Source organism: Dreissena polymorpha, chromosome 4 (assembly GCF_020536995.1).
Source record: "Dreissena polymorpha isolate Duluth1 chromosome 4, UMN_Dpol_1.0, whole genome shotgun sequence".
Taxonomy (NCBI): Eukaryota; Metazoa; Mollusca; class Bivalvia; order Myida; family Dreissenidae; genus Dreissena; species Dreissena polymorpha.
This window is the reverse complement of record NC_068358.1, coordinates 101624139-101651429: the sequence shown is the minus strand read 5'-3', so window position 1 is coordinate 101651429 and position 27291 is coordinate 101624139. Positions and strand designations below refer to the sequence as shown.

General features: G+C 35.9%; 2 protein-coding genes across 3 annotated transcripts in view; one reads left to right on the top strand and one right to left on the bottom strand.

Annotated features, from left to right (window-relative positions):
- The window catches only part of LOC127876628 (mitochondrial outer membrane protein SLC25A46-like), a 29372-nt gene extending 23966 nt beyond the window's left edge, over positions 1-5406 (bottom strand). For both annotated transcript variants that reach the window (XM_052421970.1, XM_052421971.1), the window contains exons 1-4: positions 5258-5406; positions 2228-2273; positions 1950-2007; positions 1082-1156 (exon numbers count right to left, since the gene is read on the bottom strand). In XM_052421970.1, the coding sequence (XP_052277930.1) occupies positions 1082-1156; positions 1950-2007; positions 2228-2273; positions 5258-5375 (297 nt within the window). In that variant the 5' untranslated portion in view covers positions 5376-5406. The remainder of the gene's footprint in view (positions 1-1081; positions 1157-1949; positions 2008-2227; positions 2274-5257) is intronic.
- A 49-nt stretch (positions 5407-5455) lies between these two features.
- LOC127876629 (sorbitol dehydrogenase-like) lies at positions 5456-26769 on the top strand. Its single transcript, XM_052421972.1, has 9 exons — positions 5456-5564; positions 12616-12649; positions 15066-15230; positions 19216-19375; positions 20906-21024; positions 23108-23173; positions 23805-23980; positions 24897-25050; positions 26047-26769. The coding sequence occupies exons 1-9, from the start codon at positions 5511-5513 to the stop codon at positions 26163-26165; spliced, it is 1047 nt and encodes a 348-aa protein (XP_052277932.1). The 5' UTR covers positions 5456-5510; the 3' UTR covers positions 26166-26769.
- The last annotated feature ends 522 nt before the right edge of the window (positions 26770-27291 follow it).

The window sequence follows — 27291 nt, the reverse complement described above, 5'->3', positions numbered from 1 at the left end:
CTATTGCTTACCTGAGAAACTGACAATGGACAATTAACATATTGCTCACCTGAGAAACTGATTATGGACAATTACTGACCTGAGAAACTGACAATGGACAATTAACCTATTGCTGACCTGAGAAACTGACAATGGACAATTAACCAATTGCTTACGAGAGAAACTTACAATGGACAATTAACCTTTTGCTGACCATGAAAAGATGACAATGGACAATTAACCTATTGCTGACCTGAGAAACTGACACTCAAAAATAAACCTATTGCTAACCTGAGAAACTAACAATGGACATTAAACCTATAGCTCACCTGAGAAACTGACAATGGACAATTAACTTTTTGCTGACCTGAGAAACTGAAACTTAAAAATAAACCTATTGCACACCTGAGAAACTGACAATGGGCAATTAATCTTTTGATCTAAACAACCAATGGACAATAAACTTACTGCACACCTGAGAAATTGAAAATGGGTAAATAACATACTGCTCATCTGAGAAACTGACAAAGGACAATTAGCATATTGCTCGTCTGAGAAACTGACAATTGACCATTAGCCTATTGCTCATCTGAGAAGCTGACAATGTGAAATTAACCTATTGCTCATCTGAGAAACTGACAATTTACAAATAACCTATTGCTCACCTGAGGAACTGGCAATGGATAGTTAACCTATCGCTCACCTGAGAAACTAACCTTTCGCTCACCTGAGAAACTGACAATGGACAATAAACCTCATACTCACCTTAGAAACTGACAAAGCATAATTAACCTATTGCTCAAATGACAAACTGCCAAAGGACAATTAACCTATTGCTAACCTGAGAAACTGACAATGGACAATTCACCTATTCACACTATTCTTTGGTAAGCTGGTGTACAAGCACACAGAAAATACTACCTTACTCGAATCGGAGTCAGGTGAAGAAAGACCTTAAAAAGAATTTCATGAAAATCAGTAAACCAGTTGTGTTACTGAGCTGTGATTTCTAGTGCAGCACTCTTTACCAACTGAGGTAGCTGGCAAAGCCAAAATGTAACAGGAAACAGACTTTGTATGCTATTGATGTCAACTGTATTACCTTATTTCTGCTCATCTGGTAGACCACAGTCGGCAGTGTAAACGGTGTTAAGTGATAGGTACTGCCTGTGCTGACCTGAAATCATTGTCAAAGGCTTGCAAAAGTAGAAAATATGGATATCAGTATTTTTAAAGTGTCATTTATAACAATGGTTGCAATAATAATCCAGATACCGTACTATAAACTATAAGTCTCTTTTTACTTCTTTATTTAACTTTAATACCATCGTATAACACCAACAACAGGTGTGGTAATAGTATAATAAATTAAAACTTTATTATTTCAAGCTTGTATTTTAAATCTAGTGATAACAAGGCTATTGTCAATCAATATGGTCCCCTACCGGCTCCACCATTGTCAGAAATTCCACCATTTTCAGATTTTATTTTTTTTGTTGCCATAGCAACCACAATTTTTGACGTAGGAACAAAATGAAATGACGTGCATAATGTCCATATTGCCATCTATCCATGTTCCAAGTTTCATGAAAAAATATTAAAACTTTTAAAGTTATTGCAGGATCCAGAAAACCACCATTTTCAGCAGTATTTCTAGTCTATTTGTTTCCATAGCAACCAGAATTTTTGACGTAGGAACAAAATGAAATGACGTGCATAATGTCCATATTGCCATCTATCCATGTTCCAAGTTTCATGAAAAAATATTAAGAACTTTCAAAGTTATCGCAGGATCCAGAAAAGTGTGACGGACGGACGGACAGACAGACGGACAGACAGACAGACAGACAGACAGACAGACAGAGTGCAAACCATAAGTCCCCTCCGGTGAAACCGGTAGGGGACAATTAACCAGATCACTATAAACAAGACAGTGCTACATAACAACATAAGATAGAAGCTAAGGGTACCTGACATGATCTCCGCAACACAATGAACGGGTGGGACATTGTTTCAAAAAGCCACACACTGAAGATAAATTATCAAGCATGGACATATATATATATTTTTCTAAAAAAAACTAATTTTTTATTTGCTGGTTTACTTTTACAGTTTTAAGAACAGTTAAGAGAATATTAATTACTTCAAAATATGTATATGAATATATTTCAGGTTTACATACATTGGTACAAAAAAACAAACTCTGAACAATTATATGACATGTGTACATATGAATCTAAACACATACCTGCCATGACCAATAACTTTGCCAACTGCATCGGGAAACTGAGTCGCTGGGGAAAAACAAAAGACATTAAATAAATTGATGAAATCAATTTTTTTTATTATCTTGGAATTTAAGAAAGAAACACATCAGCTATCATGTTAATGTGTGTATTTGAATGTTTATGAGGTCCATGCACATTTAAACTTTATTCATGAAGTACTCGCAGCGTATTTCCTCACCACTTTAGAACTGGTACCGGTAAAATTTGGAAAATTAGAATCTTAGTTATCCAAAATGGGAAATTTATTAATTATGCTGGATACTTTATCAAACATGTACAAATAATAATTTACATATTAACATGAAAATGGTGAATGATTTCAAGTGATCAAAGCCTGTTGCCATTAACAGTCTGGGCCAAAAAACCTTTCTTTGAAGAAGCCGAATATCGGCCACTTCCCCAATTGAAGTAACCACTTTTTTTCCCTAATTTGACCAAAATTTTCCCCAATACTGGAAAAATTCCCCACCAAAAATAATATGATTATCTAAACTTTGTATAAAAGTGAAAAATGTTTACTTGTCGAGCCTTCTATTAGGCTGGAAAAACCCAGAGCTGTAGAAAGTCTCCTGGGGGGGGGGGGTATTCGTATTGGTTGAATATGCCTTTCATTACCCCTGTATTATTCTCGCGCAGCATAACCTAAGTTTGTCATTCGTCACCATTCGGCAAATGACGAAAATGAGTGGAATTCAAAAGCTATAAATAGATTACATTAAAAGGCTATTACAACTTAAAATATAACTCCATTATCCAAATGAAATACAAATTTCCTATTTTCCCCAAACATGAAAAAATTGCGCTATTTTTCCCCTTAAAAAGGCTGAGGCCCCTTACCCAAAAAGGGTGTTTTGGCCCTGACAGTAAACATTGAAATCATTCAACTAAACACCCCGCTTGATGGTATCAACTTTCACTGTCTTAATCAGAACTCTGAGCCGCAGATTACATACGACAACCTGTCTCCAACTCAACCATGTTTGTGTCAGTAGAATTGGTCGTCGATGAAACGTTCTTATAATCTGACAATTATGAACTGGACTAAATATTTGATACATGATTGCATTTTTAAAAGTCAGAATTGTATACATGCGGGAGTGATTATTATCATTTAATACCGGTAATTTGTTTGGCTTTATCAGCTATGCTTGAAGAACTCAGTGTGACTATCAATGTATATTTCAGTGGTTTGAACCAGTCTGTTAGCTTTGTTAGATCTACTACACATATCAGTCCCTATGGTGTACTCCTCCATGATAAAATTGTGACGAGTTACTTCGGAGACTGATGATGACAAATGAGTGTAATCCTCGTGGAAATAGTGCATTTCAAAACATATGTTCAGCTTTTCAACACATTATTTTTTAATTAATTACCCTGAGTTGTTAATGTTTTGTTGCATTCTCATATGACCATAATTTAATGTGTAATCCGAAATACACTTCTGAATTTTAATGTTAATGCGACATTATCAAATTCTATAAATAGTGCTCATGTATTTCCTGTTGATCCTTTGTACCAATAAAAAGCCCCAAAAAATAATGCGGCATGTACAATGTCACATCATTTGCATGTATTGATTTTTGTAGAAAAACTTTGTAGCGTAGAGAACATTGAAAGCTTTTAATTTCTGTTAAAAAATGGATTGTTCATTTTAACAAAATTATATCCCGAATTATTTGGAATAGACATTTCCTATACATTAATTTATAATCAAATATGCTGTATCTTTGTCTTTATGACTCTTTTAGATGAGTCATTATCAAAACAGTACTGATTTTAAAAACAAAAAATCAGGACACAACTGGCTTTAGTGTCGGGTGTTGTGAAAGCATGGTTAGCAAGTTTACTGACTACGGTATTGAGCTGACTGCGATGTTTTGACAAAAGGGATTAACATGTGCATTTGCCACTCTTTAACAATTTTCTGCGTATTATTAATATTTATGTTATTTGGGAGTGTTTTTTTTATTGGAAAAATGTTTGCATTTGCAACGGTGCCGCTTTATGGTACCTACTTAATATAGAGGAAAAACACTCTATCATTTCCTGAGTAATCTAAGGGTAAGATAAATTTCAAATCAAAACTGAACTTTTCAAGCTATTTTGTAATATGTTTGTCTCATATTGTATTAATACGAATAAAGTACCCCACCAGTCAGGCATTGTCACAATGAATTACCGGTATGAACAAAACCATATGTTACATGCCAACTTGTTTTGGGTTATTTAGAGGATACATTTGGACAATGTTTAGGACTTGTATTAAATTTGCGGGGCATTTTCATTTTTGAACTTTTTATCTAGTTAAATTATCTAATTTTACTTATATTATTTTTAAGGTATGACACCTATTGATGTTCATGTTCAGATAAGCAAGCATATTATAAAAACCTTACTGTATGAAGCGCAGGATACATACAACATTAACGACTTTTCCCATTCCAGTAAAATAACTATCAAGTTGAGATAAGGTTCAAAATCATTCATTGATAGCCTGGCAATAATTCTTTATAACTCTTGTAGACTTTTGATAAGGTTGAACCTTTTGAAAAACAGGTTTATTTATCACTATATTACTTTAAAACCTGTTAGTTCCTTTTGTCGATCATACCTGGGTGAGAACCATCTTTACCAACATCTGCACTTGACGAAAACTCTAATAAGTGCAATCTTTCAGTTATGTTCATAAGATGCATTATTACAACATTCATCTATCCCATCCAGATCGTTTTGTAGATACAATAATATTATTTTGAGCAAAAGTCCACTCAGAACTACAACTTAAAAGCTACATTGTAAGATCAACCTTTATCAAATAATGATCAAACACGTTCAGATACAGTCTGGAAACGTTGTAACAGTAGTTAATTCACCACACGTGCAATAATTTGACAGGATATGTTTTGACACTGCAAACTAAGTCTACATTAAACTCGCGAAAACATGTTGTATACATTGACATATCAAAATATTTTTATGAATCTTACCATTTTTAGGAGGCATGGGTTTCTGTCGATTACTTGACTGAAATTCCTCTTTGTTTAACAGGCTGTCACCTCCACTCGCCCTAGGAATGTATTTGGAACTCGAAAATGGATCGCTCATTTTTAGTATCCTTCACATTTAAAGGGAGATAATTGTTCTGGCCGATCATTTGGAACACTTCTGAAGGCTCCTCTTCTGCATATTACTTTTATTTTAGGGCGGTGCAGTGTACATGTACAATTAAACTCCAGCAAAATGAGTGACACAAACTTGACAGCTATTTTACACAAGAAAGGAGATATCAGACTGGTATGATATTTGAATACAGATCATTTTTTATTGCAGGTAATTTGGGGCCGTTTTGACTGTAAACCTTTTAAATTAATGAATTAAAATGCCATTCTAATTTTGATTAATGTAAGTTTGTATGGCCATGCAAATTGTACAGATCTTGTAAATATCTAGATGCATAATCATGCCATAATAATAATTATTAATTCTTCTTGAATTCTTTCTGGTTTTATCTGAATCTTAATGAATACGTTGAAGAGACCAAGTTTGGCTTTTATTCAAAGGGTAGTACATAATACAGCTCAAGGAGTCACAGTAGGTGGCAATTGGATTATTAAATGTTCATATATATAATTAATTTCAAAGAAGTCGTTCACTGGAAACTCGTTCAAGCATTTGTTTGGAACACAAATTTCACCTTGTTTTTCTCCTTTGAATTTAATTCTACTCATTAAATTAGACATCTACAGTTCCCTTGTTGAAAATTAGCACATTTACTAGCACACTGCAAAATGTCTCAATCTTTGAACAAGTCTCTTAAAAGGGGCTGGGGGTATTAATATAGTATAATTTTTAACAATAAAATGATTTTGGGTAAAGAATATTTATGAAATTACTGCCATTAATTCTCGATAGGTCATTGTCGGCTTGGTTACTACTTAAATATGTACCCCGGGTACTCTTAAGTATACTAACTTAAATGAACCGCGGGTACGAAAGATAAACCAACACGTACCTGGCAATTTAGACTGTACCCGAGTTTTATTCCTGCCCCAAGTCCGATGACGTAAGAATTAATGCGCTAAGGAAAAATATAGCTTTGAACAAAACCTGCCACAACATTATTTTTTGAGTAGAGGTTTTGAAAATAGAGAGGCTATTTTACAGAGTATCGACATAAGTATAAAAATACTTGATTTGAAAAAAATTAGCAGACAACGACCAATTTAGTGTTAGAATTCTAGGGTATGTTCCAGTATATTTCTCATACCCGGGGTGCATTAAAGTATACTTAAGAGTACCCGGGGTACATGTAAGTAGTACCCAAGCCAACTATGACCAAATAAGCGCCATTAACACTTAAGAAGTTGAGTGTCAATTTTATGAATTCACAATATTATTTGTATTATATATAAACATAACAATGGCCATGGGTGTAGCTGCTATAAGGCACAGCAGGCCCGGGCCTACAATTTGTTTAAAACATGTATAAAATAAAAATGCCTCAACTTCGAAAAATGTATTAAAATGTTGACCCTGAGGGGGGTGAAGTGTTAGAAATCTGCATTTCATATTGACATAATCCTCAGACAATGGATTTTGGTCGTGTTCAAAGGACATATCTTCCAATTATCAACTCTACTTCTTTCTATGTGCATAGATTCTAGCTCGCTTCTTTTTACTCGACTTGCTGTTACAAGTTTACATAGATCTACATGTAGATCTACTTGTCTCCCTTTCAACACTACAGTAAGTTGTAATTGATTATCGTTGGATTTTTAAGAAACATTCAGAATGATGTTTATGATCAGGGCTCTCAATCTATCAAATCCCCCACCTGAAAAGTATACTTTTTTCTCTTTTGGAGGGAAAAATTGCCTCTGAAATTTACACAAAAAAATTAATAATATTTTTTTTTTAATAAGATGTGTCTCATGATTATTATATCTCAATTCCATTTCGATTTAATCTTGTCAAACATACTAAATTATGAAAAAAGAAATGAATATAGTGCAAACATGTACAAATGATATAATGAGAGAGTAAGTAAAAAATACACCCCAAAAGCGAAACGCCGCGAAAATTCCCCCATATGAGGGTAGCTACCCGCTTCCCCTAAAAATGAATTGAGGGCCCTGATGATCGCGGAAATTTAAAATGGAGCACTTGTCCCCGTATCCCGATTTATTGACTGAATAGGGGTCAGTTTGGTCCCTTGATGTGGAACAAAAACGTGCCATTATAGACATGCAGACAGTATTATTGGAAAGAATTCCCATGGTTGACTTGTGAATAAGTGGAGTTTTACACTTTTAAATGTTTCTCTGTTCCATATTGTTTTAAAATTTAGTTCTCTCGTATAAAGATAATTCAGTAAAATTTAGTTCTTTGACATTGATATAAAACAGTAAAATATCAAAGAAAAACAGGCCAAAGTGATATATTCTCTTATCTTATTATTTGTCTAGATATGCTTTTAATCTTACCACAAGCGTTATAGGATTTAAAAATGTTCAGGGGGAGAAATTTATGTATCATATTCGGGCCTACAGCTTAAAAAATGCTAGCTACGCCCCTGATGGCTATCTTAGTTTTTCAGTAGTTTGAATACTAGTAGTATAACTACACCTGTGTGTGGTGCTGTAGTTAAACTGTTTTCTGTGAATTATGCACTAAATATATATTGATAACAAAACATGTACTTAAATAAGTTGTCCAATTCTGACTTACTTTGAATCTCACTGGAACTGTGTATTGAAAATGTATTGATATAAAATGTCTATGTTTAGGGGTTGTACCATTAATGAAGGCCCCTTAAAATATTTAACCAGTCTAATTAACTAATCAAAACATTGTTTTATATAAATTAATAAAATCTTTATGCTTTATTAATGAAGGGTTTAAAATTTGAATTCCGAGGTAATGTACTTATTTTACATATTATTTAGAAAATAAACATATATGATGGTCAACTTGCTTTGTAAGAACGGGGCTTAATGCATGTGCGAAAATTCCCGTCCCAGATTCACCAAAGCTGTCTGTGCAGGCTAATCAGGGACATCACTTTCTGGCTAGACTGGATTTTTATTAAGAAGAGACTTTCTTTAAATCAAAATTGCAAACAAGCAGAAATTGTCAATCCTGATTAGCCTGCGCGGACTGCTGAGATGCCACTTTACCCACATGCATTAAGCCACGTTTTCCCATGAGATGCCACTTTACCCACATGCATTAAGCCACGTTTTCCCATGAGATGCCACTTGACCCACATGCATTTAGCCATGTTTTCCCATGAGATGCCACTTTACCCACATGCATTAAGCCACATTTTCCCATGAGATGCCACTTTACCCACATGCATTAAGCCATGTTTTCCCATGAGATGCCACTTGACCCACATGCATTAAGCCACGTTTTCCCATGAGATGCCACTTGACCCACATGCATTAAGCCACGTTTTCCCATGAGATGCCACTTTACCCACATGCATTAAGCCACATTTTCCCATGAGATGCCACTTTACCCACATGCATTTAGCCACGTTTTCCCATGAGATGCCACTTTACCCACATGCATTAAGCCACGTTTTCCCATGAGATGCCACTTGACCCACATGCATTAAGCCACGTTTTCCCATGAGATGCCACTTGACCCACATGCATTAAGCCACGTTTTCCCATGTGATGCCAATTTACCCACATGCATTAAGCCACGTTTTCCCATGAGATGCCTCTTTACCCACATGCATTAAGCCACGTTTTCCCATGAGATGCCACTTTACCCACATGCATAAAGCCACGTTTTCCCATAAGATGCCACTTTACCTACATGCATTAAGCCATGTTTTCCCATGAGATGCCACTTTACCCACATGCATTTAGCCACGTTTTCCCATGAGATGCCACTTTACCCACATGTATTAAGCCACGTTTCCCATAAGATGCCACTTTACCCACATGCATTAAGCCACGTTTTCCCATGAGATGCCACTTTACCCACATGCATTAAGCCACGTTTTCCCATGAGATGCCACTTGACCCACATGCATTAAGCTTCGTTTTCCCATGAGATGCCACTTGACCCACATGCATTTAACCACGTTTTCCCATGAGATGCCACTTTACCCACATGCATTTAGCCACGTTTTCCCATGAGATGCCACTTTACCCACATGCATTTAGCCACGTTTTCCCATGAGATGCCACTTTACCCACATGCATTTAGCCACATTTTCCCATGAGATGCCACTTTACCTACATGCATTAAGCCACGTTTTCCCAGAGTATTATTGCTGACATTTTCCCAGAGCACAACTTGTATGTTGAGCATCTTTGCAACAAAATTATTATTACATAAATAATGACCCAGTTTGCATGAAGATTGTTGTAATCCTGTGTCCTGAATATTAAATTTGTCTGATAAGTTTGGGTTCAGGTTAAGTTTGGATATGATAGCAAGATTATTGAGGGAAATCTGAATCAAGGAACAATTTGTTTGCTTTACTTTATCTTAAGCCACTAGCTAGACTTGATAACTGTATCATACTGGTAGCTGGTTAACAGTCCTGATATTTAAATGAAATATGCATTACAATTTGAGAGCATTCACACTGCAAAATCATCCTGACTGACTGTATGGGAAATTTACTTGTTTTTTGACATAGATAAGAAGATTGTGTTGTATACAAAGAAGTGTTTCTTAATTGAATGGTAGCTTTCTAATAATCGTGCTTCAATCATTCTAAGTCTCCAACTACATAAATATTCCTTTTTTTTAAATATTTCTTTTTTCTTTTTAAGCCAGCTTTTCACCTTAGATGACCTTTGCATAACGCCATCAGACACGAATGAATACAATTCATGCATTTCATTTACTGATTTGAGCATAATTCCCCAGAATATTAGCAACATCACTGCATCTTGGTAGTAAAGCATGTAACACTGTTCAATGTAGGGAAATTCAGACTACTCTCTATTGTTTATACAAAACATAGATACACATTTTGGCCCAGTTACAATTAAGCATTCCAGGTAAGTTCCATCCCCTATTCCCCCGAGATTTCAAGGTCAGTGCTAAGTCAGTAATTTGTCAAGGGAAGACGGAATGCGCTATCAATAAAAGTCTAAGTCTTATGTTTATAACACAGGATTGCTTTCAAGACATCAAGTAACACAAAGTTTAGGGAAACAAATGAACCTATTGTTAAATGTCAGTTGTCTTGTATTGTGAGACAAAACCACCAAAATAGTATAGTGTCCATGATAGGGTAATTGTGTAATTATCTAGACACACATGTGATGAACACAGTCAGTCTGTCTGAAAATCTTTCTTCCAAGCAAGAATAGGCTACTAACATTTGCCAGTTTGCTATAAATAACACAGTGCCACTTCAATTATCTATCATAAAGTATCGTGGTGTGTTGTTCCATTTACAAGATGCAATAAGATTTTTTTAAACCTGCATCATGTGAAAATGGGTCTTATCCAATATGCATAGCTCCAGCCCTGCCTGCGCATCCGCATACTGAGGATACCCAGGAGATACCACAAAACCTTGCGTGCTTTCTTAAAGCGAAAAGCGTAGCCCCTGACCAGATTTTGCAAGTGCACAGACTGAGCTTGAGCTAAACTGGCCGGAAATGCCATAAGAGCAATTTTTGCGTGATGTGGAGGTAACAGTGTTATTTGAATGTGCGGAAAGAAAACTGGGTCTTAACCAAATATCAACATACAATATGTTTCGATGACAAATAAATAAATAAAAGTTACTCCATGTGAAGACACATAATGTGATCACACGTAGTAAAATTTGTATCTATGCACACTGTTATCAGTGTTATGTGGTTTAATATACATGCACTTCATAACAAACATTCCATAAGATGGATATGCCATTATTAAGTGAAAAAACAAAAACAATACTTATATCTCTGTTTTGAATTTAATTACTTAAAAAACTGTAAATTTTCTACCATTATTTAAAAGTCTGTATATACGAAGATTATCTTTACAAAAAAAAACATGTTGTTAATACCCTCCACATGTTGCATATGAAGGTTAAGAACATCTGGTTTTGTGAAAAGTAGGTTAAGAACATCTGGGTTTGTGAAAAGTAGGTTAAGAACATCTGGGTTTGTGAAAAGTAGGTTAAGAACATCTGTGTTTGTGAAAAGTAGGTTAAGAACATCTGTGTTTGTGAAAAGTAGCTTAAGAACATCTGGGTTTGTGCAAAGTAGGTTATGAACATCTGGGTTTGTGAAAAGAAGGTTAAGAACATCTGGGTGTGTGAAAAGTAGGTTAAGAACATCTGGTTTGTGAAAAGTAGGTTTAGAACATCTGGTTTGTGAAAAGTAGGTTAAGAACATCTGGTTTGTGAAAAGTAGGTTTAGAACGTCTGGGTTTCTTACTTTGTGAAAAGTAGGTTAAGAACATCTGGTTTGTGAAAAGTAAGTTTAGAAGGCTGGGTTTGTGAAAAGAAGGTTTAGAACATCTGGGTTTGTGAAAAGTAGGTTAAGAACATCTGGTTTGTGAAAAGTAGGTTTAGAGCGTCTGGGTTTATAACTTTATGAAAAGTAGGTAAGAGCATCTGGTTTGTGAAAAGTAGGCTTAGAATGTCTGGGTGTTTGAAAAGTAGGTTTAGAACCTCTGGGTTTGTGAAAAGTAGGTTAAGAACATCTTGGTTTGTGAAAAGTAGGTTAAGAACATCTGGTTTGTGAAAAGTAGGTTAAGAACATCTGGTTTGTGAAAAGAAGGTTTAGAACGTCTGGGTTTGTGAAAAGTAGGTTTAGAATGTCTGGGTTTGTGAAAAGTAGGTTAAGAACATCTTGGTTTGTGAAAAGTAGGTTAAGAACATCTGATTTGTGAAAAAAAGGTTTAGAACGTCTGGGTTTGTGAAAAGTAGGTTAAGAACATCTGGTTTGTGACAAGAAGCTTTAGAATGTCTGGGTTTGTGAAAAGTAGCTTTAGAACATCTGAGTTTGTGAAAAGAAGGTTTAGAACATTTGGGTTTGTGAAAAGTAGGTTAAGAACATCTGGGTTTGTGAAAAGTATATTTTTATGTTGGTAAACCGTCAATTGGGAACTTTAAGGTCCCATTACACTAGAAGTCACCTGAGTTTGTCAAAACAGCTAGGATTAGAAACATGTGCAAATATAACATCCATATTTCTACAAATATGCTATGAAGTTACACAACTTTTACAGCTTCCCATTTTTTAAATTGGGTTTGTTTTGCTTTAAACTATGGGTGTTTATTGAAATGATGATTTTTTTTATTTAAAAAAGGATTGTGAGATAATAGAGCAAGAATGCATGGATTACCTCATGGAAATGATCATTGATATTTCAGGAAGACTGTCCCATACCGGAACCAGGTCCTGGACGTATGTAATGTTTGTTTATGTTTGAGTTTGTTTACACGATTTTTATATTCCCCCAAAGTTTTTGGGGGGAGCATATAGTCGCAGCTTCGTCTGTCTGTGCATGTGTCCGTCCATCCGTGCAAAATTTTTGTCTGGGCTATTTCTCAGCAATTAATGACCGGAATTCAATTAAACTTTATGGGAAGCTTCACCACCAAAAGGAGATGTGCATATTATCAGCCGGTTTTGGTCGGATGATTTTTTCACAGAGTTATGGCCCTTTGAAATTTTCCATTAACTGTACATATAGTGCAATTCTTGTCCGGGCTATTTCTCAGCAACTAATGACTGGAATTCAATGAAACTTTATGGGAAGCTTCACTACCAAAAGGACATGTGCATATAATCAGCGGGTTCTAGTCAGATGATTTTTCACAGAGTTATGACCCTTTGAAATTTTCCATTAACTGTACATATAGTGCAATTCTTGTCCGGGCTATTTCTCAGCAACTAATGACCGGAATTCAATGAAACTTTATGGGAAGCTTCACTACCAAAAGGAGATGTGCATATTATCAGCCAGTTATGGTCCGATGATTTTTACAGACTTATGGCCCTTTGAAATTTTCCATTAACTGTACATATAGTGCAATTCTTGTCCTAGCGATTTCTCAGCAACTACTGACTGGAATTCAATGAAGCTTTATGGGAAGCTTAACTACCTTGAGGAGATGGGCATATTATTTGTGGGTTCTGGTTAGATGATTTATTTAGAGAGTTATGGCCCTTTGAAATTTTTAAGTTGCTAAACCATCCATCGTATTATTTTGTCCAAAGTTATGCCCCTCAAGACGTTTCCTTTTATCTGAATATATAGTGCAATATTGTGACTAAAAAAACCTTTGGGGAGCATCACCTGTCTCCGACGGTTTCTTGTTCTCTTTCTATTACGAAAGATAATACAAAATTAAGTAAATATTGTTATTAATGATGTGCTTATACATTTATATCAATCATCTGAAATTTAGTTATACTTATTATGTAATATAATTTCACATCTGAACATTCATACAGATAGACATTGATTCACTGTACTGCATTAACGTGCCCACATAGACATTGATTCACTGCATTACCATGCCCACATAGACACTGATTCACTGTTTTACCGTGCCCACATAGTCATTGATTTACTGTATTACCCTGCCCACATTGACATTGTTTCACTCTATTACCATGCCCACATTAACATTAATTCACTGTATTACCGTGCCGACATAGACATTGATTCACTGTATTACCATGCCCACATAGACATTGATTCACTGTATTACCAGGCCCACAAAGATATTGATTCACTGTATTACCAGGCCCACAAAGATATTGATTCACTGTATAACTAGGCCCACAAAGATATTGATTCACTTTATTACCAGGTCCACAATAATTTTATCGCTATTTTGAGAAGGCTATGTCACTTTCTTTCATACTTATTGCCCAACTAATACAACGGTATTCATAACAAGAAAATAATCATCATCTTTATTCAATACTTTATTTTCGCTTTATATTATCTTACTGTCCATATTGGCTTAATGTTTAAATATTTCTGTGCAATGTACTGACATAACATGTGTTGCTTGGTCCTTATTACCTTTAAGTGCACAAATAAATATAACTTGCAGCATTAGTTATTAGCCTTGTCATGCGAAAATGGGTCTTATGCCTCATACGACCAACCTTTAGACTAGCATGCGCATTTGCGCAGTCTGGTAAGGAGCTACCCTGCCCGCTACCAAGTCACTTATGGTTTACTGGTCTCATTAGTGGACAGAGAAGCTTGTGAACTAGCTCCTGGTCTGGTGCTATGCTGGCTGCACATGACATAAGACCCATTTGTGCACGATGCAGCTTAGTCTTGGACAACACTGTACTCTTAAAGCTAAGAAAGGACTTCCAATTTCAAAAAGTACTCCAAAAAGCTTAAAGTGTTTTCGATGTATAGCCTGTGCAGACTGAACAGGCTAATCTATGATGACACTTTACGCACATGTATTAAGCCAAGTTTTCTCAGAACACGCTAACATTATAACTTTTTATTTTATTCTTTCGTGTTTTGTTTAAAGTGAAATATCAGTGAATTAAAACCAAAAATTAACTGTGAAAATGTGCAATAATGTTCACTGTTTTACTGTGAAATTACCTTGTAGTTTTCTGTAATGACATCATTTTTTAGCATAATTCTTCAGTTTTAATGCAAATAAAAATTTGTAAGCATAAAATATGAGGACAATTTGTTGGATTTTATTGAATTCCTATTTGTATTCACATGTGATCATGGAATGTTTTTTTTTCACAAGTGTTGATTTAAATCGATATTCCTCCACATCCAACAAATATCCTCTATATATTGTTTTTCTGCCTTTCTGTTTTGCAGAGGTTCAGCTGTGCATGCAGCATGTGGGCATATGTGGCTCTGACGTGCACTACTGGCAGCACGGCTACATCGGGGACTTTGTGGTGCGCGCACCCATGGTGTTGGGTCACGAGGCATCTGGGATCGTCTCTAAACTAGGGGAAGGCGTCACCAACCTTAACATAGGTGAACATTTGTTTTGCTTCAACTGAGGTTGTGTGTTTTAAACTCACTGGAGCATATATTTTCAGTTTTTTTAGTCATTAAACTCAATATAACATTGTTTAATTAAAACTTTATAAGTGGGCGTGGTGTTTGCTCAACAGAGCACAAAGTGCTCATGGGTTGTGCTCATTGTGAGCTATTGTGGTCACCAGCTTATGAAATCATGCATTATCAATGCAAAGGTTAAGGCTCCTGCTGCCACAATTTTCATTCAATTTCAATGAAACTTGCTCAAATTGTATATCTTCAAAATATCTATACTGAATTTGAATCTGGGTCACATATGGCCAAAAAGGTCACTAGGTAAAATCTTAAAAAAACACAACTTTTTAACACTCAACAGGCCACACATATAACAAGTAAATCTTTTCCATATAAAGGCTAGCTTCAAATCTGGGTCATTAGTGTAAAAATACTAGGTCACCAGGTCAAATCTTAGAAAATCATTGTAATCGAGTATCAGCCTCATTAATGACTCAGCTTTTTTGGAACTTGCTCAGATTGGATATCGTAACAATGTCTTGGCTGAATATCTAGGCAGAGTTTGAATATGGGTCATGTGCATCGCAAAACTTGGTCACCTGGTCAAATCTCAGATAAACGTTGTAACCTGTCTAGAAGCAACATTTATGACTTAAAGTTGGCAAAATTGGTCTTAATGTTTATCTTTACAATTTCTAGACCAAGTTTTAATCTGGATCGCAGGCGTCCATAAACTGGGTAACCTGGTCATATTATCGAAAAATCATAGGCCTCATTTATGACTCAATCTTTATAACCATGGTCAAAATGTTAGTTTTACCTAGGCCAAGTTACATGTGCAAAATAACTAGGTCTTCAGGTCAAGTTACATGTGTAAAATAACTAGGTCTTCAGGTCAAGTTACATGTGTAAAATAACTCGGTCTTCAGGTCAAGTTACATGTGTAAAATAACTCGGTCTTCAGGTCAAGTTACATGTGTACAATAACTAGGTCTTCAGGTCAAGTTACATGTGTAAAATAACTCGGTCTTCAGGTCAAGTTACATGTGTAAAATAACTCGGTCTTCAGGTCAAGTTACATGTGTAAAATAACTCGGTCTTCAGGTCAAGTTACATGTGTACAATAACTAGGTCTTCAGGTCAAGTTACATGTGTAAAATAACTCGGTCTTCAGGTCAAGTTACATGTGTACAATAACTCGGTCTTCAGGTCAAGTTACATGTTTTTTCAAATGAGCCGCACTCTGTGAAAAGGAGGTTTAATGCATTTCCGCCTAAACTTGATTTTAGCTAAGAAGAGATTTTCTTGAAACGAAAAATATCATGAATGCTGAAAGTGTCGTCCCTGATTAGCCTGTGATTACGCACATGCATTAAACCCCATTTTCACAGAGCGCAACCCAATTTTGTTTACCTCAAACTATATCCTGGGAGATTGTCAGGTTCTTTTTATTCCCCCCTTCGAAGAAGAGGGGGTATATTGTTTTGCACATGTCGGTAGGTGGGTAGGTCGGTCCGTCCGTCCGTCCACCAGATGGTTTCCGGATGATAACTCAAGAACGCTTACGCCTAGGATCATGAAACTTCATAGGTACATTGATCATGACTGGCAGATGACCCCTATTGATTTTTAGGTCACTAGTTTGATTTCTTTCACTCGGAGGGCATATAGTGATCTGACTGTCCCTCTTGTCTGTCTGTCTGTCACACTTTGCGTTTAGGTTTCGAAAAATGCTCATAACTTCTATGTCGCTTCAGATGGCAATTTCATATTTGGCATGCATGTGTATATGGACAAGGCCTTTCCATACACACACACATTTTGACCCCTGTGACCTTGACCTTGAACTTAGGGTCCGCGTTTAGGTTTCGAAATCTGTGTTTAGGTTTTGAAAAAAGCTCATAACTTCTATGTCCCTCGAGCTATAACCTTCATATTTGGTATGCAAATGTATGTTGACAAGGCCTTTCCATACGCACAAAATTTTTGACCCCCGTGTTCTTGACCTTGAACTTTGGGTCCGGGTTTAGGTTTCGAAATCTGCGATTAGGTTTCTAAAAATGCTCATAACTTCTATGTCCCTTGAGATATAACCTTCATATTTGGTATGCATGTGTATATGGACAAGGCCTTTCCATACACACAAAAATATTGACCCCTGTGACCTTGACCTTGAACCTAGGGTCCGCATTTAGGTTTCAAAATCTGCGTTTAGGTTTTGAAAATGCTCATAACTTATATCAAAGCGTTTATAGGGGGCATATGTCATCCTATGTTGACAGCATTTGTTGGTTAAAAAAATGCAAAGGGTCCTTTCTAACAAAATTTCTTAACTCATTTAACTTAAATATGGCATTAAATGACTGCTTGTGCAAGAGCATATAATTATTCAACTTAAAATTTGACCCATACTATAAAACCATTGGGTCTATACCACTTGCCATATGTCAATCTAATCCACTGATGAGTCTTAGGGAATGTTACACTTGTCAGTTGTTCCAATATTAATAGTCAGAGCCACCTCTTACAAAAGGTTAGGCCTGGAACCAGATACTTAAAAGTGAAAGCCACAATACTGATATCTAATCTTTGATTCATTGACTTACTTATATTTCTTTTTGTATTGTATACCACGAGGCACTTTAATAATGCTTGTACCTTTAATTTATTTTGTATCAAAATTAGAGAAATTATTATAATGGTTCTTACTATTCTGATTTCCCATGACGTAAGAATAATATGTATCACCATTTCATATATATAGCGCCCAATTCTGGAACAATGTGAAACAAAAACATGTCATTTGCATGGACTTATGAATTGTGTGTATTGAATTCTGGTAGAATTAAAAAGTGCTGTCATTGATTGTTGAGCATGGTATCTTTTGTTTCTTTGTTGGAGATTTGGCATAAAAGTTTTTATAAAGCAAACTTCAAGGGAAAATATGGGGTATTTGTGAGGATTATAAATGGCTTGTTGGTTGTGATGGCGATGTGCTAGCAGTAACAAGTCGAGAGTAAAGAGTAACAAGTCGAGAGTAAAGAGTAACAAGTCAAGAGTAAAGAGTAACAAGTCGAGAGTAAAGAGTAACAAGTCAAGAGTAAAGAGTAACAAGTCGAGAGTAAAGAGTAACAAGTCAAGAGTAAAGAGTAACAAGTCGAGAGTAAAGAGTAACAAGTCAAGAGTAAAGAGTAACAAGTCGAGAGTAAAGAGTAACAAGTCAAGAGTAAAGAGTAACAAGTCGAGAGTAAAGAGTAACAAGTCAAGAGTAAAGAGTAACAAGTCGAGAGTAAAGAGTCGGATGCAGCTGCTTTAAAAGGTTGGTTAAAAACTAAGTTTGATGTGGTAGACATTATAGGTGACATTCTAAGTGATGGTGTTTGCATTTTAAGTGACTCAACTATTAATATGAGTCTAGTTCTGTGAATTATAGGCATTGTGCATGTGCATAAAGTTTTGTCCTATATTAGCCTGTGCTGACTGCACAGGCTTATATGGGGGGAAAAATCAGCGTGTGGGACAAATTTTTCAGCCCTAAATGCAAACTGCACAAGCTAATCTCCACATGCAATAAGCCCTTTTTTTCCAGAGCATTTTAAGAAACCCAACTATCAATATATCTATGATTACATTCAGCTTCTAGCATGGTTTGGAAAAGAAGATGCTAGTAGCCGATATAGATTCTTGTATTTGCCTGTTGAATACAAAGTCTATTTGTGACTGAAAATAGATAGGTTCATAAAAGAGGCATTTTCTGGGAAAAGCAAGGCTAAATTCATTTCCATAAAGTGTCATCCCAGGAAGTCTCTTCTTAACAAAAATCTAGTTTAGCCAGAAAGTGTCCGCCCTGATTAGCCTGTGCAGACTGTGTAGGCTTATCAGGGACAACACTTGAAGCACATGCATTATGCCCAGTTTTCCTAGATTGAGGCTAGATAAAATCAGATACGGCTATATTTTCCAGGCGACAGAGTCGCCATAGAGCCTGGTGTGCCGTGCCGGCGATGTATGGATTGTAAGAAAGGTCGCTATAACCTCTGTGCTGACATGAAGTTCTGTGCAACGCCCCCCTATGATGGCAACCTGGCCAGATACTATGTTCATGATGCAGATTTCTGCTATAAGTAAGGACTCTCAAAATATCAGCCACACTTTGAGAAAACCGGGCTTAATGCATGTGTGTAAAGTATCATCCCAGATTAGCCTGTATTGTTACAGGCTAATCAGGGACGACACTCCACTTTTATGGAACTGTTTTGTTCTTGGATAGTCTCTTCTGAACAAAAATGCAGTTGCTGCAAAGTTTCATCCAAGATTAGCCTGTGATGACTGCACAGGCTGATCTTTGACAACACCTTACACCTTTCCATTAAGCCCAGTTTTCTCAATTTGCCGCTCATATACTTTATAAGTGAAAGCACCCTTGTTATATTCAAGATGCACAATCCTATAATAATGATCAATTATAAAATATAAGTAAGGAATTTATCACCAAAAACACACGTATTTTTAGTAAAAGCTCTAAGCGATGTTGCTATAATGCCTTTATTCAACTTTTTAAAGATATATTCGATAATTCAGTAGGTAAGAATATGTTCTCACTTCATGTAATCTTTAAAATGATGAATTTATAAGGATAACAAATCAATAAAAACAAAATTTATTCCTAAGTCATATACGTGTTTAAGAAAATAATCCATAGAAATTTTCCTAGTGAAAATCATTGTTCAAAATGTATTGTAAGATGGTCTGTTTATTCTTTAACTGAATAAAACAATCCATTATGGTTTATGATAAAAAGTAAAGTAATTATTGAAGCATACACAGTCTTGAGGTATTGCCTAAATTTTTTCAAAGGTTTATACTATGTTTTCCCTTAAGAGCTAATCAGAAAATAGAAACCTACTAAAACAAATCTTGTAGTCTGGGTGTAATAATAAATAGTTTTATAAAATATGACCACCTTCAAATAATTGATAACTTAAGCATTCATGTAAAACCACTAATTAAAGACATTTTACTGCATTTAAGTACAATAATTAAATTGAGTCGCTGTGGGAAAACAGGGCTTAATGCATGTGCGTAAATTGTTGTCCCAGAGAAGCCTGTGGAATTCACACAGGCTTATAAAGGATGACTTTTTCAGCCTTCACTGGATTTTCAGTAAAAAGTAATGTCCTTTTGGCAAAAAAATCCATAAAAGGGCATAGTGTCGTCCTTGAGCCTGTGCAGACTGCGCAGTTTAATCTGGGACTTTTCGCTCATGCATTAAGCTCAGTTTTCTCAGATGTATATACAGATATATTCAGATGTAAATGATTCATCTGGGACTACACTTAACACACATGCATTAAGCCTTTCCCACTCATAAGCAAAGTGAAAATGGCTATGTGCAAACTTCATTAAACCAGAACAGCCTGCGACTTACTTGCAGTCTGTTCAGGTTTTATGCTGTTTGCTGCTCATCTGCATCTAAGGGTTGGAAATGAAGCATTTAAAACTTAAATCTAGTAAAAAAGGTCTTTAATTAAATCTTACTATTTAAGGGTTTACAAATGCGTCAAAATACGTATCTAAGCGGTAGAGGGTTAAGCCCAAATTTTCCCAGAACAAGGCCCATATCACAGTACAATAACTGAATGTTTGCTTTCCAGGCTGCCAGATCATGTGAGTACGGAGGAAGGGGCCCTCCTGGAACCGCTGTCAGTCGGGGTGCACGCCTGTCGCAGGGCGGGGGTCACATTGGGCAGCAAGGTGCTTGTCTGTGGGGCTGGTAAGACATTAAGCCTTTACCACTTAAATATGAGACACGCTCTCTGAAAAAGGTGTTTAATGCATACTCGTAAAGTGATGTCCCAGATAAGCCTGAGTAGTCCGCACTTTCTGCCAAAACTTGATTTTTGCTAAGAAGAGACTCACTGTAAGTGCAAAATGTCATAAAGCAAAAGGAGTCGTCCCTAATTAATCTGGGATGACACTTTACGCACAAGCCTTAAATCCCTTTATCAAGGCATGGCTCACATGCACAAAATGGATTTGTACTTTGTAGTCTTTTAGAAAAAATCATATTTGACTAAAGACCTTTCTTCAAGTTTTGAATGTTACATGTTCATTCCTCTTCAAGTTTTGAATGTTACATGTTCATTCCTCTTCAAGTTTTGAATGTTACATGTTCATTCCTCTTCAAGTTTTGAATGTTACATGTTCATTCCTAAGTTACTGATGAGCCGCAAACAGCATATAACCTGAACAGTCTGCAAGTTACTCACTAGCTGTTCTGGTTTTATGCTGGTGGCATATAGCCATCTTTTATTTCCCTTTGAAAGCATTAAAGGGTAATTCTGATTTTAGGTATAGGAAACAATACATTTACCTTGATTGCAGATAATTGGAGTAAACAATCTGTAGATTCTTTTTATTTTTTTAAGGGAAAAGAGAATTAAAAAATAATGTAATTGATTTGTTTCCCCCAAAATTACAGCCTCTTACAGGCTGTTTTCCAATGGCAAAAAGTAACATATTTCCCAAAATTCTGATCCAAATTTGCCAAAAAGATATAAAACTTTTCAAATAAACTCAATTATTGGTTTATTGATTTTTATTTACAGACATATAATTATGTAGCCCTTTTTGGATATAAATTTAAAAAAGCTGTTTAACATGCACTTATAAACAATTTGAATACGGTAAATTTTAATAATATTAATAGAATTTCATTTTTCCCAATTTTATGGTTAATCACGCCTTTTTCCAAATCGAAAATGCTGTGAAAGATAACACACAAAAAAAACATTTAATGGAATATACCAAATGCCTGTTATTTTATTTGGTCTTTGTTAAGATTGCCCTGACCAGCCAAACATAAAGGACGTCACCTGGTTATATGGTCCCATTGATTTTTTTCGCCCATTAGGAAAAGTACAAGTACAAGCCTGTATTTGATTCATTGCTAACAAATACTTTAAAATTGATAACTAAGTGTTGTCAAGTTCTTAATATTATAAAAAATTTGGTTCTACCCATAAAACTGCATAGGAAAATTAACTAAATCTTGCTTTTCTTTAACCTTATTTTAAGACAGCAATTGGGAAATTTTTATTGTTTTCCCTATTGGGAAAGTGCCATTTTCTGGTACTTTATAAAGAAGGAAAAAGTCGCTGTATCCGTTAGGTGAAAATATACAAAATAGCATGAATGTGATTCTTAAAGAATCTTGTGTAATCGTTATTGATGAGGGATAGTTAAATTGATTGTCCATCTTGCCAAGTGTAACATAGTATGTATGGTCCAAAGACAACAGGCTAGAGGTGCGCACCATGTGTAGATATAACACAGTTTATTGTGCAGTATCCGATTTTGCTATCCCTGGAGACAACTGCAGATAAATGCATGGGGATTTTGCTTGAACTTAAATTGTTTGTGTTAATGAACAGTTTATTTAAATGAGAAAAGTTTTTAAATGGCATTTAAAGTACACATGTCCTGCTGTATGTATGCATTCACAAGTTAACATATCTTTTTTATGCTGAGGCAAATTACTTATTACCATTTTCTGTTTCCCATTTACCTCTTACTTCTGATTATTTGAAACTTTCTCTATACAAGGTGGTGTACCATGCAGACATTGCCCATGATACTTTAATGCTTTATGATAACATGAGACTTGTGGTAATATCGGGTTCAATAAATGTGGGTTACATGTCAACCCAGATGTGCTGTAAAGACATGCTAATCAGGGTTGACACTTTGTGCTTTTATTGTATTTTTCAATAAAAGGAAGTGCACATGCATTACGCCTTGTTTTTCCAGAGAATGGGATTGAAATGTATTTATTACAATGATGTCTGTTGTTACAGGTCCCATTGGACTGGTGAACCTGCTAGTGGCCAAGGCCACTGGAGCTTCCCAAGTTTGTGTGACAGGTAAGGCCTACATTTCATATGTGTTTGTGACAGATGGGGCTTAAATAAATGTTGTTTCAATTAATTTTCACAAATTATTAGTATAATAGAGACTTGCATCACATAAATGGACCATTCTCTGTGAAGAGGGGATATAATGCATGTGCATAAAGTGTCGTCCTAGACTAGAATCAGGGACGTCACTTTCTGCCTCAACTGAATGTTTGCTAAGAAGAGACTTTAAAAAAACAACAATATAAAAGCGGTAAGTGTCGTCCCTGATTAGCCTTTGCGGACTGCACAGGCTAATCTTGGATGACTCTTTATGCACATGCATTGAACCCCCTTTTCACAGAGCATGTCCCATATACTCAAAAACTTTATGTCTAATTTGATTTTGTGTTATCCTCAAAAAATTAAGCCTTGTTCATGCATACGTGAAAACAGTTTTAAAAATGCATTCAAAATGATATAATATTCCATAATTGTTAAAGTCGTGGAAAAGAATTGATCATACTAAAAGTATTGACAGAATATTTCCAAAATACATTCAGACAAGGAAATGCACAGTTTTGGTTTAGAAAATCACCAAAAAAGTCCATTCCAAGTTGAATGTTTTTTTTCAAATTTACATAATACAATTTGACAACAGATATTGATGAAAAGAGGCTGGTCATGGCCAAGGAGATGGGAGCAGACTGCGTTGTCAAGGTGACCTCCAAGGACCCCAAGGAAGTCGCAGCACAGGTCATTGAGGCGCTAGGAGAGAAACCAGACTTCACGATAGAGTGCAGTGGAGCCCCACCCAGCACACGCACAGCCATATTTGTATGGGAATTGTCTTTGGTTCTTGTTATTCGAGCCTCGCTTTGGGGAAGTGGGCTTTAATGCATGTGGTTAAAGTGTCGTCCCAGATTTGCCTGTCGGCACAGTCTAATGAGGTTCTAAAATTTCCGGTTAATTTAATTTTTCTTTTAAACAACGTATCTTCTTAACAAAAATCCAAATAAGGCAGAAAGTGTCGTCCTTGATTAGCCTTATCAGGAACATCACTGTACACAAATGCATTAAGCCCCATTTTCCCAGAGTGAGGCTCTTTTAACAGACAAAAATGGTTTTTATATTATTACATATGTGTCTTGTTCTGAGAAAACTGGGCTAAATTCATGTGCGTAGTGTCGTCCCAGATTAGCCTGTGCAGTCTGCACAGGCTAATCAGGGAAGACACTTTCCGCTTAAATGGTATTTTTAGTTTCAAGGAAGTCCCTCCTTACCTAAAATCAAGTTTAGGCGAAAAGTGTCGTCCCTGATTAGCCTTTGCGGACTGCACAGGCTAATCTGGGACGACACTTTACGCACATGCATTATAACCAGCTTTCACAGAACAAGACACATATTATTACATATCTACTTTCTAACATGTTTTGGGAGTAGCATTCAATTTTCTATCTGATATATTATTAAGATGTATCCATGTAAATAGTATACTTGATACACATCTTCATAATTATATAAATGCAGTGTATAGCTACATTGGCAGCAGTCAAATAAAATAAGTTTAGAATTCATACAAAACTAAGACCCTAATCTTTGTGTCCAGATTGTTTTCAATTATGTATGTAAATCAACATGAATACAGGTATATAATATAATTATTGTTTAACACCATATTTATTTTGAAATAACAAACTCTGTCCAAATCATACTCATGATCTTCTCTCTATTAATGATTGCTGTTTCCTAGGCAACCAAGTCAGGTGGCTGTGTGGTGCTGGTAGGGATGGGACCACCCAGTGTGGAGCTGCCCATCATAGACGCTGCGGTGCGGGAGGTGGACATTCGAGGAGTGTTCAGATACGTCAACTGTTATCCAACAGCCTTGAATATGGTCGCTTCAGGTATCTGAATGCCTCTTACTTCTAAGTTATAATAGATCCCATATTGAATAAGATTTGAAGATTGAATTGAAACTTGAACTACGGTATGTCATCACAATCAAGTGTACTTGATTGCAAAACTTTTTTTTTCAAAAACGGTCGTCCACATGGTCCTGAGTTATTTGCCATTCAACTTTCCCAATTTTATTGACGAAGCATAAGCATAAAGTTTGTGGAACAAACTCCTACAATGCTCAAGCGATGAACGGGAACTAAAGACATGTCATCATTATTAGCATATTAGTACAACTGAGGCAAGGACAACACTTTCCGCACATACCAGTACATTAAGCCCTTTTTTCACAGAATGAGGCTCACATGTAACTGGTGTTTAGGCTCACATGTAACTGGTGTTTAGGCTCACATGTAACTGGTGTTTAGGCTCACATGTAACTGGTGTTTAGGCTCACATGTAACTGGTGTTTAGGCTCACATGTAACTGGTGTTTAGGCTCACATGTAACTGGTGTTTAGGCTCACATGTAACTGGTGTTTAGGCTTACGTGTAACTGGTGTTTAGGCTCACATGTAACTGGTGTTTAGGCTCACATGTAACTGGTGTTAAGGCTCACATGTAACTGGTGTTTAGGCTCACATGTAACTGGTGTTTAGGCTCACATGTAACTGGTGTTTAGGCTCACATGTAACTGGTGTTTAGGCTCACGTGTAACTGGTGTTTAGGCTCACATGTAACTGGTGTTTAGGCTCACATGTAACTGGTGTTAAGGCTCACATGTAACTGGTGTTTAGGCTCACATGTAACTGGTGTTTAGGCTCACGTGTAACTGGTGTTTAGGCTCACGTGTAACTGGTGTTTAGGCTCACATGTAACTGGTGTTTAGGCTCACATGTAACTGGTGTTTAGGCTCACATGTAACTGGTGTTTAGGCTCACATGTAACTGGTGTTTAGGCTCACGTGTAACTGGTGTTTAGGCTCACATGTAACTGGTGTTTCAGGTGCGGTGAATGTGAAGCCGCTGATAACACACCGCTTCAAGCTGGAGGACTCCATTCAGGCCTTTGAGACGACCTTGAGAGGGGAGGGCATCAAGGTCATGATTGAGTGCAAGAAGTAAAGGTCAGAGAGAAGTCAGCAAGGGGTCAGAGGTCACCTGATATCAGTGCATCTCTACTAGGCCATAATACTGGGGCTAGTGTCAATGAAAAAGGGTCATTCAAAACTGTTTATTGTATATTTGAATACTATTTTAAAGTTTTCCAGAATTTTTTAAACAAAATAACAAAAATATTGTGTTTACCGGTTCCATTTTGATTTTGTTTATGCAATATATATGTACATTCTATAATACATGTGTTTGTTGATGGTGTTGTAAATCATTAAATACATGTTATTGTTATAAAAATTGTTATTTGGTAGACATGGAATGATGCATGAGTAGTTATTACTAGATATATTATTCACACTGACTATTATATTATTATTAATAAGTCTGGAATATTTGTATTTTGTATCTATATCAGAAAGCACAATATGTATCGACCATTGTTCTAGTCAAGATGTCGACCAATTACATTTTGTATAATTTCAATACAAGTTAATATTGTTTTGTGTGTATTAACCATACATTTTGATGTATAAATAATTATGAAATATAATTCAGAGGAATTTAAGGTACTTGAATTTGTATTTTTTGTCAAATAAATTTTGGATAAAAAATATTTGTAGATATTGTCTTATGAAGAAAATTATTTGAATTTCAGCTATTTAAATGGACATTCATTCTCTATTCAATGCAAAAGCCTGTCAGACTCTTGTTATTGTCACAAATTAAATAAGTGCCTAGTTACTTAATGAGACTCGTATGGGAAAACATGGCATAATGCATGTGTGTCAAGTTTCGGACCTGATAAGTATGTGCATTCCGCATGTTGGGAATGCATAGGCTATCTTGGATGACATTTTACGCGCATGCATTAAGCCCATTTTTCCAAGAATGTTACTAATGAGGACATTTATTCACTTCTCCATGCACACACATGACAGTTGTTATTGTCACAAAGCCTATTGTTTGTAAGACTTTCGTACATCTTTGTTTGTTTTTTTAGGCAACTTAAAACTTTAGTCGTAAATGGCGTGACATTTGATGACGTATATCGACTTGTTCGAGATATTCCAGATCATACGCTTAACTAAAATTTTAGCTGAGATTCAGCACATACGACGACCTTCATAAAACGGGT